Source organism: Eptesicus fuscus, chromosome 16 (assembly GCF_027574615.1).
Source record: "Eptesicus fuscus isolate TK198812 chromosome 16, DD_ASM_mEF_20220401, whole genome shotgun sequence".
NCBI lineage: Eukaryota > Metazoa > Chordata > Mammalia > Chiroptera > Vespertilionidae > Eptesicus > Eptesicus fuscus.
Genome location: NC_072488.1, coordinates 41,428,482 through 41,440,841, shown reverse-complemented (window position 1 = coordinate 41,440,841; position 12,360 = coordinate 41,428,482). Strand labels below are relative to the sequence as shown.

Sequence of the window (12,360 nt, the reverse complement as noted above, 5' to 3'; positions counted from 1 at the left end):
GCAGTTGATGTCCACTGGCGGTAGGTTGGCCCTTCACCCCTCCAGAGGGGGAGGCTACTCTGGCTGTCTGTGTAGACATAGCTATGAGGGATCTCAGGACTGCTGGTTGGTCCTAGAAAACTTGTTAGGATCAGTGAGCATGACAATAAACCTAAAAATAAGTTCATCATTCAAAGGGAGGTGCTTATTGTTAACTGGATGCATTCAATACACATCCCTCTCCCTCTCACACAGAGTCAGAAAGTCCATGGAACCAGCAGCTGAAGTGGCCCATTACTGGCTTCTCCCATAAGCTACCAGTTATTGGGAATAACTAGAAACTCAGTGAGGAAACCTCACTCTGCTGCCAATTAGAGAAGAAATGCCCCTCTCAGTTGTTAAAATTAGTTTCCTTGCTTTTGCTGAGATCTTTACATTTAAATTAATTTTTCTTTGACCCCCCTTTATCCAGAAGTATTACTGTTGGTTGCATGGAATCTCAAAAAGTCATGGCTTTTTATGTTGTGCATACTGATACTCCCTATTAAAGAGGATCACTGTGGAACGCATTATAAAGTTGTGTTCATTCTTAAAGTTTCATTATTTAAATAGATGTTTGTCTCTTGGGATACGATGCTAGTAGATCTGATGAAAGTTGGAATAACAGGTCCTTGACTTGCTTATATATGGATGGCAGAGAGTGACTTCATATAGCTAGAAATTGAGTGTTAGACAACATGTTAAGCTCTCTGGGGATAAATCAAGGATTAATTAGATATAGATCTTGATCTTTAACTAGCTAATGATCTTAAACATTGACACAGAAGGAAAAGTCAATGAAACATCCTAGGAATGCAGAAAAGGGAGAAATGAGTTGTGATGGAAGGAATGAAAGTGTGATTTCAGAGTTAGCAGCACATGAGCTGTGCTTGAAGGGCTGGTGGGATTTGAACACAGGGAGCTGGAGTGGAGAAGGCTGTCTGGATTCCGACTATGATTTTCAGGGCATTGTGTAAAATACTCTGTGTGGGCTAAGTTATATTATCTGTTTTTTTGTGTGGGATTTCTTTATTATTATTATTTTTTCTGCCAAAACACATTAGGTGGGAGATTAGGGCTGCTTAACCCCCAGGGCCAAGGGACTCTCATGGCCAAGGTGCATGCTAAGGTAATCAGCACCGCCTGCAGCCCGCTCGCCAGCACAGAAACTCGTTTAGGTCTAGCACAGCCCTTTAAATCTCAAGCATCCCGAGGTTGTCTTTCTGTGTCAGAAACCAGGTCTGCCTTCTTCAGGTGAGACTTCTCTAAGAATATTAGATGAAACTGGAAAACCTCAATTACTTCTCTTGCTTTCAGCTACTCTTTCTTGGTATTTTTTGGGTTCGAGTCCCACTTCCCCTCCAAAGTGGTAGTTCATTCTACACATACTTATTAACCTGTTCTGTGTGTGCAGTCCTGTGCTAGATGCTGGAGTCTGGGGTAAGCCATACTCCACAGTCTTACACCTAAGTCTCCTGGCATATTTTGGCCACAGTAGCTGCCACGTCACCTTCCAAAGACAAACGTAGAGCCAGCACCAGAGGGAAGGGCAACAACTCCTCTAATTGAAAAGAATGAGGGGAGGGAACAGGGCAAACAGACCAACCTCATCAAGAGAGTGTCTTGACCTATTTTTCTTTGGAAGAACAAGAGACAGCTGCACGCAGCAGAAGCACTGCCAAAGTGGAACCTGCGGGAACTAACCACGGTGCTTTCTCTTGAAGGATTAGCAAAAGGCTTTTGTGGATGTAAAGAGGGTGTTATTTTTCCCCTCCCTCCTCTTTGCACGGCAATGTAATTTCCTCCCCTGATTTCTGGGCAGGAAGTTAGCATTCCAACAAGATGTGCTTTAATTGATGGCAGCTATTAAATCCCTTGGCTTACATGCATATGGTTCAGGATATAAGAGCCACATGGAATTTTAAATGTAATCATGATTCTTTCTGTATGTAGGAAACTTGACAAAGACATTGGGAGGAGGAATGGTGAGGGGGTGGTGCTCGGTTTGCACACAACAGACCTTAGGGATTAAGGACCATGAACTAGAAACCTCATCATTATAGCCTTTGGTCCCACTGGGTTTTCAGACCTGTACCCAGGTTTATAAATTGGTGAGCATTGCATCCAGGGTGGCCAGCTCTCCCGGAAGTGATCAGAGGACAAGAAAAGCCACTGGCCGGGCACTCCTGTCCCCTCTCCCCCAATATAATCCTTCTCACCATCAGCCTTCAATGCCTCCACTCTAATCTACCCCAGGCAAACTGCTCACTGGCCAACTTATGGTGGAGTCTAAGATATTTTTCTTCCTTCAAATGATGAGGATTTGAGAGCACGGCCAGGATATTAGCATATCCCCTTCCAATATATTTTCATTACTTCCTGGCAAATCTTTAGGTAACATTGTTTTACATTAAAGAACAGGCGGTTCCTAGAGTCACGGGTTTTCCCTGATCTGGACACATAAAGCATAAGTCTCTGCAGGGAGAAGAGATCCCTCAAGTGTCTCTTTTAGAGGAAAAATAATTGTAGTGATAAAAACGTTTCTGTTTGCATCTCAAATTTTATCTGTGCAAAGAAAACCTTCCCAAGCCTCTGCCTGTGACTGCCAGTTTAGTTCATTCCTGTTCATCGTTGGTTGGGAAAGAGCCGAAGACCTCCCTGCCTGCTGCTTCACATGCACTGGGAGCCTGGGCCCAACTTAGCTCTGCTTTGCAGGGGCCCGAGTCTCAGCCCAGCCCACCCAGCTCTCCACCCCACTCCAACACCCTGCCCCTCTGGCTGCTCCCGGCTCTGGTCACTCACCTCACTTTCCTCAGCAGGAGGTGGAGGCATCTCCTTGATAATCTGAAAAGAAAAAATAAAGAACAAGTCAGTGGAAATCTTCAGCCACCTGCTTTTCAAGAGGCCTGCTCTCAAGAGTTGTCTGGGTAGTGTGGCCATAATTGCCATTGAAACAGGCCCAAGCAAGGCAGGCTTAATCAATGCCATGATGTGTTTTTGTGGGCAGAGTAGCTCAGTTAGTTAAAGTATGGTCCAGGCTGAGGGTTCCATTCATAATGGTGTTTGTTCCATTCATAAAGGAAAAAATGCTTCATAGATAACAGTTTCATCTCTTATCCCAGGTAGCTATCATGCAAATTTATCCACTCATTAATTCATCCAGTTATTCATTCATGAAGTCCTTTACCCATCCATTCAACCAGCTACATATTTAACAAACAAACGTACACAACAGAGGTTAAGATGGTGCTGCAGAGAGGAGTCAGGTACGGACCCCACGAGCTGTTGGTAGTTCTGTTAACTGTCACTGGTCCCAAGCAGTACCCATCTAGGGAGGGTGTAGGGTGTGAATGTCAGGCAGATAGATTCTCAACAGTGGACAGCAAAGAAGGGGTAGCCATGGCTTTTTGTTCAGGGCCCTGAACTTAAAGGAGTACAAAGGTTTATATAGCAACATTATAAGATTGTATTTTGCAGTTGCCCTGTCATTGGGGCTGAAGAGAGACATGTGGACACTCTGGGCAGACAGCAGTTGGGGGCCCCTTCCATCCAATGAGAGGATGAGTGACACATGGGAGAAGGACAGGGAAGGAGGACAGCTGGGTGGCAGTAAGCGGCCTCTCCTTACTCGTGTCCCCAACTTGCACACCCGCTTCACAAAAGGAAAGCCCTTGCAGTTAATTAGAGTCTTTTACAAGGCAGTTTGGTTATCACGGTGACTCTACCATGTCCTTTGGTAGCTCCCTCTTCTCATCTCAAGCTTATTAATGGAATGTTGGGCCAGCTACATACAAGACAGTCCTTTTCCTTAAGGAATTCAGGTAAATACAAAGCTCATTATACACTGCAGTGGCCAGATTATTATGATCTCTGAACGCATAATAATCTGGCCACTCAGTGTATATCCTATATAATAAAAGGCTAACATGCTAATTGTCCCCTCAACCAGCAGGCAGGCAGGCCAACCACCCATGTCCCTTCCCCCTGGCCAGGCTGGCTGGACCCCAGCCATGCATGAATTCATGCACCGGGCCTCATATATATATATATACTGAGTGGCCCGATTATTATGTGTTCAGAGATCATAATAATCTGGCAACTCAGTGTATATCTTTTGATGTTTTAGTGCCAGGGCTGGTGTGGACCACTTGTGGATGGGTGCTTGGGCACTGCCCACCGGACCAGTTCCTTGATCTAGTTGGAGAGCTCTCCTAGCTGCAGAGCAGACTGCATACTAGGCATCAAGCTCTTGCCTACTAAGCACACATCTCCTTTGACTTAGTGAGTATTCTAGGGTCTCATTTGGGCTCTGATTCCCAGTTATCATCCAGGCTACCACTATCTGTCATGCCATCTCTGTATGTTGAGACAGGCTACTGGCTTGAGGCTCTATTAACACCAGCCTGGGGATTGAGACTCCACTCATCTAAAAGGACAGCATTCAATTAATTAAGGACAACAGAGGTTAAGGCCTCCAGGGGTTTCAAACTATCATTTCATCTGCCTCCACTTCCTGGCCATTGTGGGAAGCCTGCTGAAGGTCTCTGGAAAGCATGAAGCCATGATTTTGCTCACCCACTCAACACTGGCTCCGAATTTCTTAAGAAAATCTCTGGGGAGGGCCATTCCTGCCCAGAGCTGATTTCCCATCATCCCAGAGGCACTGATGATTTAAAAACAGGAAATGCCTGGGAATGGGAGGGAGGGTGGGAGGCTGGGGACAGCCATCTAGAATGTGTCTCTTCTCTTTGGGCAGGGTTAGGGAGGGTAGGGAGAAGGGGCAGGGTATTTGGGAAGACAGACAGATAATGACAGGGGTGCATGGGAAGGACCGTGGGTATCTGGAGGTTCGGTGCAGAGCAGTTGAGCTTCTGTCTTGACGGGGCCACCAGCTTCCTCCCTCAATGCATGGCAGCACAATGGAGATGTCAGAGCAACCCCAGACCTGCCCTTCTCTTACTGTGAGGATTTGACAAGTCCTTGAACCTCCCTGAGCTCCACTGTCCTCATCTGTCCTCATCTGTCAATTCCTTGCAGGAATTGAGTCACGATGAGCAATCACATTTGTAAAACACCTGGTATACAGTGGGTGCTCAATTGATGGCGCAGACTGTTATTATTCTTCTCCTTTTCCTTTCTTGCCGTCTCTGTGTCTTGTCTTTATTGCATCTTTAACAAAGGTTTCACTTAACCTCTGTGTGAACTAAAAGGCTATGTATGGTCATTTCCAGATGGAGCAGCTTAGAGGCCAGAGCTTCATAAATGAGTGACAGGAGGCTGGTGTTCAGACAGTGGCCAGGGGCTACAGGAGGTCAGCAACAGCATGTTTCACCACATATGTGTGGGCACATGCCATCAGCGAGGAAGGGCCGCAGCAAGTGGCCCACCACCCCAACCAACCCATCTATGGGTTGCCATTCAAGCAATGTCCCAAGGGGAAACCAAAAGACAGTGCCAGAATACTCAATTTAGTATTAATCAAAGGTGGACTAATTTATAATCCAGATTTCACGCTGACACGCTGTACATTGGGCACTTGAGCTTCTGGAAAAATGCCACCATGTTCAGGTTAACAGGATTTAGGCACCTCTAATCTGGTCTCATTGGTTGGGTGTCTGACTATATTCAGCAGGAATGAGGAAGAAGTCTTCCTAATTTCCTAATGCTTCAAAGCATCCCCCTCCCCGCTACCATCTCCCCCCATCACCAGTCTTCCACCGGGCTCAGGGAGCAGCTCGCCCATAGGATGGCAGGGGAGTGTTTCAAAGTGTGATCTAGACAGGCTAAGTTGAAGTCATGAGATGATTTTTCCAAGCATTGAAATTGGATAGACTGTCTGCAAATGAGCCAAACCCTCCTGCCAAGACCAGCATACGGGCCACCCAAAGAAGTGACCTAAGCACAGGGACACGTCAGCCTTCTCCACCTTCCCCCCCACCCTCCCCGTCCAGAGTGCACGTCGCCTGGAGGAGCAGGTGTGCAGCTCTTGAATTCAGTACCACTGCCTCCTTGCTGTGCAGTGGCCCAGGGCTCACAGGATAAAATGCTAACTGCCCCCTCCCCCCCAGGTCTGCGTGAGGTGGCTCTACCACCTGTCTACCTCACTCCTCTCCACTCTCCCCTGCACTTCAGCCCCTGGGTCACCTTCTTGTTCCTTCCATGCACCCTGCTGATTCTCACTTGCAGCATCTGTCTTCTGCCTAAATGCTTGCTATCCCTTCCTGCTTTATCGCACACCTGTACATACCCCTGTTACCACCTATTCATTCAGCAGATCACCAGTAAGTACACCTCCCTGGGAAGTCTGTGACCTCACAGAACAGGCAAGGTCCTGTTCATGGGGTCTCAGGTAACCCGGTGTGTTTTATTTTTGTGTGTTTTTTTAATAGCACTTTCAATGGTAATTTAAAGGTTAATTGCATAATTCTTTGCTTCCAAGTAGTATGACTAGAAAGTATTTCCAACAAGCATGCAAACTAGATTCCACTGAGCACTACCAAGCTTAGGCTCGATTTGGCCCACTCCCTTCTCAGAAGGTTCTGGGAGCTTCCTCTTGGTTGGGAGTGGGCTCATCGGCTCCTTTCTCATTAGAAGGAACAAATTAAAGATAGATAAGCTTGAAAGGATCCTTAATGAAATGTTTTAAAAGAAAATTCCTCAACCAACATATCTATAAACACAACATGGTAGAACCAAATGGCAGTGTGGGGGGGTGAATCTGGGGACATTTTTCGTATTTCTCCTCCTGAGGCCCACCCCACCCCACCACTTACTGCCATCTTCAGCTTATGTATTGTGGATGGGCAGAAAGTGCCCATTTGCCTCCTTGGAGTAGCTGCCCTAGAGTCCTTTTGGCATTAATGGGTGGACTGGTGAAGTAAATGGAGGTAAGGAAAATGAGGCGGGATATGGAACTTCTGAATTCTAGTAATGTTTCTTTGCTACCTGAGAATTTCTTAAAACTGTCTCTGCTGTGCATTGGGAGATATGCCTCCTCTCCCCACATTTAGCCCTGATTTTAGCCATCTTTGTTTAGGTAGACATGAGATGGGGTCAGATTTGACAATGAATGTTCTATGAGTTAAGGAAAGAGAGCCAGAAAAGACCAGGTAGAATCTTATTAAATTGAAATCTTACTGGCAACTGTAAGTCAGAACAAAATCAAGTTTTCATGTACGCCTCTTAGTTTGGCTGCTGGAAATAGTCATGAGGGGAGATGTGGAGATATCGTTAGGTTGGCATAAATACAGTAGAAAGATCACACATGCTCAGGTCCTGCTTGACACCTGGGAACTTATTCTGGCTTTATGAGTCAAGTTCAACCGTTTAGGTCTCCATAAAGCTCTTTCTTAAAATTTACTTTATAAAATGTGAAGGTGAAATTAAGCACATGGTGAGTTTATTACGCTTATTTCTTTTTCTCCAGAAGTATCCAAGTTCAGCTCCTAGATTGTATGATTTGATCCTGGCCACTTGATTCGTTCTTGCTGTAACTCTGCTGCTACAGTCCTGGGCAATGGAATATAGAACACAGTCTACCCTCTTCCTCCTCCCAGGTGATAGCCATCCTGGCTCACTAGATGTTGCATTTAAAGTCACGAGTGCGGGCAACATGCTGCATCAGAAGCACGCACCGTGGGTTAAAGAAAAGGCTATACTGCTGACAACAGCAGAACAGTACTTTCCTGGCACTTGGTCTTATTTGGAACCACACAAATAGCTTTTTTTCTTTTTTGTTATGAAAAGAGAAACTTGGCAAAACAACAAAGGCTGGATTTCTATTTTAAGCCGGTGCTAGAGGAATAACAAGACAATGAGTCACAGCCATCCACCTCTGTCGTGACACTTCGATCTAAGAATGTCCTTCCTTCTGTCCTGTCTCCGTAACTCAAAGCCACAGTGCTACATCACACTCATCCACCAGGAGAGTTCATGTGTTTATTTTTTAAAAATCAAGGAAAAGTGCTACATTTCACTGCAGCGTTATTTTAATTAAAAATATAAGATGCTTCAAATGGTGAGATTTTTTATATTATTTTTAATTTTTATAAGGGTATTATTTTATAAGATTGCACAGTTTTGAATGATCTGCTCTGAACCTCCCCCCTCCCCACTAGTCCAGTTCTTTTCATGAGGCTGAAATTCCATATGCAGTGATATTTTTAGGAACAACTTTCATTTTATAGGAAAAATGATGGTATCTAAAGAACTTTTGGTGCATCTGCTACTTAACAACTATTGTTAACTTTGGAGACAGAAAGGAGAGACTGTTGGCTGGGCCTGAGTTCCTCATCTGATTTCTGGTCTTTTGTACGTTCCATGTTTAGTAAAACCCCAAGGAGCCTGAGTAATCATACTCCTTGGGCTTTTGGTAATTTTGGATTATGAGCTCATGTGTAGTTTGCATTTACCTATGGGAATCCTATGAGGACTGGGTTGCGGGATCAACCTGCCAGAGAGGACTCAAGTTTCCTTCTGCAGATTCCTAAACACTTCCACACTGGGACCTTCTCAGCTTGTAATTTACAGAACTCCAAGTAGTATGTACATATTTGAACTTTAAAAGTGAGAAGTTATGGTTCTGAATTCTTAGACACACACACACACACACACACACACACACACACACACACACACACACACACACAAACACATAGCCCATTCTTTCACTTAAGGTCCCAATTTTAAGCCGAAGACTCAATTCCAACTCTCAAACTTTTGTGGGCCTATCTATGTAAGGCTATTAGACCAAATGTCTGGGTAATTAAGATCAGAATATCTCTCCTAGGACCGCTATTGCTTTAAGGTCAGCTAACCATCATATTTCCAGATCTGTCTTTATTTTTAGCCCTGGAAATGTCCCCTATTTTCTTGTGAGCCTGGCTATGCATTTAAAACACTGGTTATTATATTTTTTCCATTTTTGTTTTGTTTTGTTACACAGTCCCCTGTATCACCAATTAAGTGTAATTGATTTTTCACAAATGGTTACCTCTTGCATGCTCAGAGAGGTTAGCTCAAATAAGTGTATTTAGATGGCTAAAGATATTTGGAGCCTTTGATTGAAAACACTGCATACCCTGGGACTTCTAAGCTAACTCTTAACACCACCTCCTCTGCTGCTTCCCTGGCCTCAAAGGTTCTGTGGGAGGAGGAGCCCCCAGAACAGAACTGTGTACAGAAGGAAGGCCAATCAAGATCTAAAAGGCCATCTAAAGAAGGCTTTCCTGTCTCAGATAGAAGGGAATACTTGCTCTCATGCTTTTACATTCTAGATTTCCCAGTCCTTATAATAAATACACTTCTAATTAAAATCAAGAAACCAAGGAAAAAATAGGTGACTGGATATGGAAAGTGCCTATAAAGTATGAGATGCTAGCTAATGTCAGACAAAGGACTCTTACTACTATAGAAATGGTATAAATATAATAAAAACCTCCCAGCTGATTAGAGTGGGTTAATGCTGGCCACATGCTGCCTGAATGCAGTGGTGTTACACTATATAAGTTTATCAAAGGCTAATGCTAAGTATTGATCTAGAACACAGTACAAGAAATTTTCAAAGAAATGAGCTCACTTTTTTTTTTTTTGACATTTGGAACTCAAACTTGAAATAATTTTTGGCTTCTCATCTCATCTTTCTTAAGACTGGGATTGTTTAAAAGGCCATATTCACTAATAAATAAAATGAGAGTAGTGGCAGGAATTTCCTCATCTACACGAATAAAAGAGTAAGATGCAAATTGACCATACCTTTGTGACACCCACCAGCCAATCAGGAGTGAGTATGCAAATTAACCCAACAAAGATGGCAGGTTAATTTGTGTACGCAGGTGCTGAGCGGCCGGGGGCGGGGTGGGACGCTTGTGTCGTCACCATGGTGATGACGCAGGTGTTCTGCACTGCCCCAGCTGCTCCGGGCCTTTGGGCAGTGTGGGAAGGCAGAAAGGCGGCTCCAGGCTGGAGCGAACAGGTGGCTCTGGCCCGACTGAAGGTGGTGCTGGAAGCCAGGGGAAGGAAGGCCCATTCTTGCACGAAATCTTCGTGCATCAGGCTTCTAGTTTGTTTATAAAGCCTAAGTGATTTGCATAGTAATTTAAAATAATAGCTATGCATAGTCTCCATTAGATAATATGTATGTCAGAGTCACTGCAAAACTCTAAGTGAGACAGTGAAAAACAACAACAACCATGAATTCAGATTCCCTGAGGCTCAGAGGAGGAGGGTCTGATCCGCCTGTGTTATAGGTAAGGTGATGCCAGCCACTGGCAGTGCCTGTGGGACCTGAGCAGTGCACACAGGGAACAGGATGTGTTGGTACTGTTCACTGTATGTTCAAGCTTGTTGGCAATGACGCAGGCTTTGAGGAGGGCAGGGAAAATGTTGCACCTCAGAACTCGGGAATCAGCTGCTTTAACATTCTCTAGGGTTATATTTTCTACACAGTTTTGGGCAGAATATGAATGTCCTTTCAGATGTCTGTATGTCAGTGGGTGGGGGTAGGGATAGTCCAAGGAAGGGTTCCAAGGTCAAAATAAGTTTAGAGATTGACAATGCAAATTATCCTACTAAAGGCTCTGAGAAGTTCTACAGTGAAGATTGAGTTTAATGGTCTCTTCCAAACTTATTGTCTAACCCCTTTGTGGTTTTGATGTGTAACCAGGTTTAAGAATTACAGACCAGGGAATCTTGGTCTGGAAAGGAAAGAGCAGACTCACTTATAGAAGGTATGAATATAAGGTAACCTTAGAGACAATATGATCCCAATTTCCTAATTTTTCACCTAAAAAAATTAAGGTTCAAAGGATTTACCTTGAATTGATAAGAAAAAGATCTCCATGGGAACCCACTTATCTTTATTTTTAATTATTATTCTTTTTAATCCTCACCCGAGTATATATTTCTATTGATTTTTTTTTTTAAGAGACAGAAAGTGGAAGGGAGGGAGAAGGGGAAGAGAAAGAGAGAGAAACATCGATGTGAGAGAGACACATCGGTCGGTTGCCTCCCACACATGCCCTGACCTGGGCTGGAGATTGAGCCTGCAACCGAGGTACGTGGCCTTGACCAGGAATTGAACCTGAGACCCTTCAGTCTGCAGGTAGGTGCTCTAACCATTGAGCAAAACCAGCTAAGGTGGAACCCATTTGTCTTTAATGATAGCTCACACCTTTCCAGTTCACCAGCAGAGGTGAGGATGTGGTGGGTGGGTTATAAGGCAAGCTGTGAGGCCAGCTGGGTGGGAATGAGGGAAGCCATGAGGGCAAGGTGAACGTGAGCACAGACTGGTGTGTGGGGCGTGGGCTGCGGAACTCCAGAGGTGAGGGCAGGCCATGGCAGAGCTCAGTGTGTTAGTGAGAAATAGGCTTGTCAGCTGCAGGGTGAGGAGTGTCCAAGTGGGAAAGGGTGGAGGCTGGAAAGGACTCCAGGGAGCATGACAGGTCTAGGCTAAGGAGCTGCTTGTACTAGTCAGGTTGCTATTAAACAAACTGTCAGTAAATCCCTTTGGTGATGGTAGGCTTGGTTGTCTGGCCCTGAAAATTAAATGTTATGCTTAAAGGTGTGGAGAACATTACCTGAAGACTTCATTTTTATTTCATTTAAGGCACATCAACTTCTTGATTCATTTTTGCCCTTTGTAATTTGTCATTGGAGATGTCCAACAGGCTTACATGTTGAACTATCCTTAAAATTCAATAGTGAGTTAAACACGATCTTCTACATAAATTCTTTAAAAACGAACTGTTCATAAGAGACCTACAAGGCCATTACAAACAAAACAAAGAATAGAACTCTGCTTATATGGGGAGAACTTGTGAAGGCACGCACACTATCCTGGCCCAGTGAACCGAATAAAAATAGTTGCCATTATTTGAACAGGAATGTGATGATTTGATTTGACTTAGTGTGATTTATTAGTGGGATTGCAGAGAATTTGCAACTTTGCTGCAAGATCTCCCCCTCCCCTTTTACTTGTGGAAAAAGCACATAACAAAATTTATCATCTCCATCATTTTTAAGTATATAGTCTAGTAGTGTTGGGGGAGAGAGGAGTCAGCAGTGCCTACACCTGTTATAGAATGAGGAATGAGCAGAGACCACTGCCCAGGCAATTCACTTGCAAGAGATGGACTGGAGAAATCATGGGGTTGGAGGCCAGGGGGCAGCAGGCTGAAGTGAATGGGAGGAACTGTGGAGTGTCTGCAAAGAAGTTTGCAGATGAAAGGAAGGGAGAGAGAAGCGAGTAGCTTGAAGGTTGAAGGAGGCTGGCACACTTTTGTAGGCAGAGGGGAGGAAGACCATGGCAAGGAACCGTACCAGAGGCAGGGATGAAGTGAGAGG

The 12,360-nt window shown here is 44.5% G+C and overlaps 1 protein-coding gene across 1 annotated transcript in view; it reads right to left on the bottom strand.

The window, feature by feature from the left end:
• The window catches only part of ANTXR1 (ANTXR cell adhesion molecule 1), a 223,807-nt gene that overhangs the window by 64,787 nt on the left and 146,660 nt on the right, over positions 1-12,360 (bottom strand). The window contains exon 14 of the mRNA XM_054728105.1: positions 2,821-2,862. Coding sequence (XP_054584080.1) covers positions 2,821-2,862 — 42 coding nt within the window. The remainder of the gene's footprint in view (positions 1-2,820; positions 2,863-12,360) is intronic.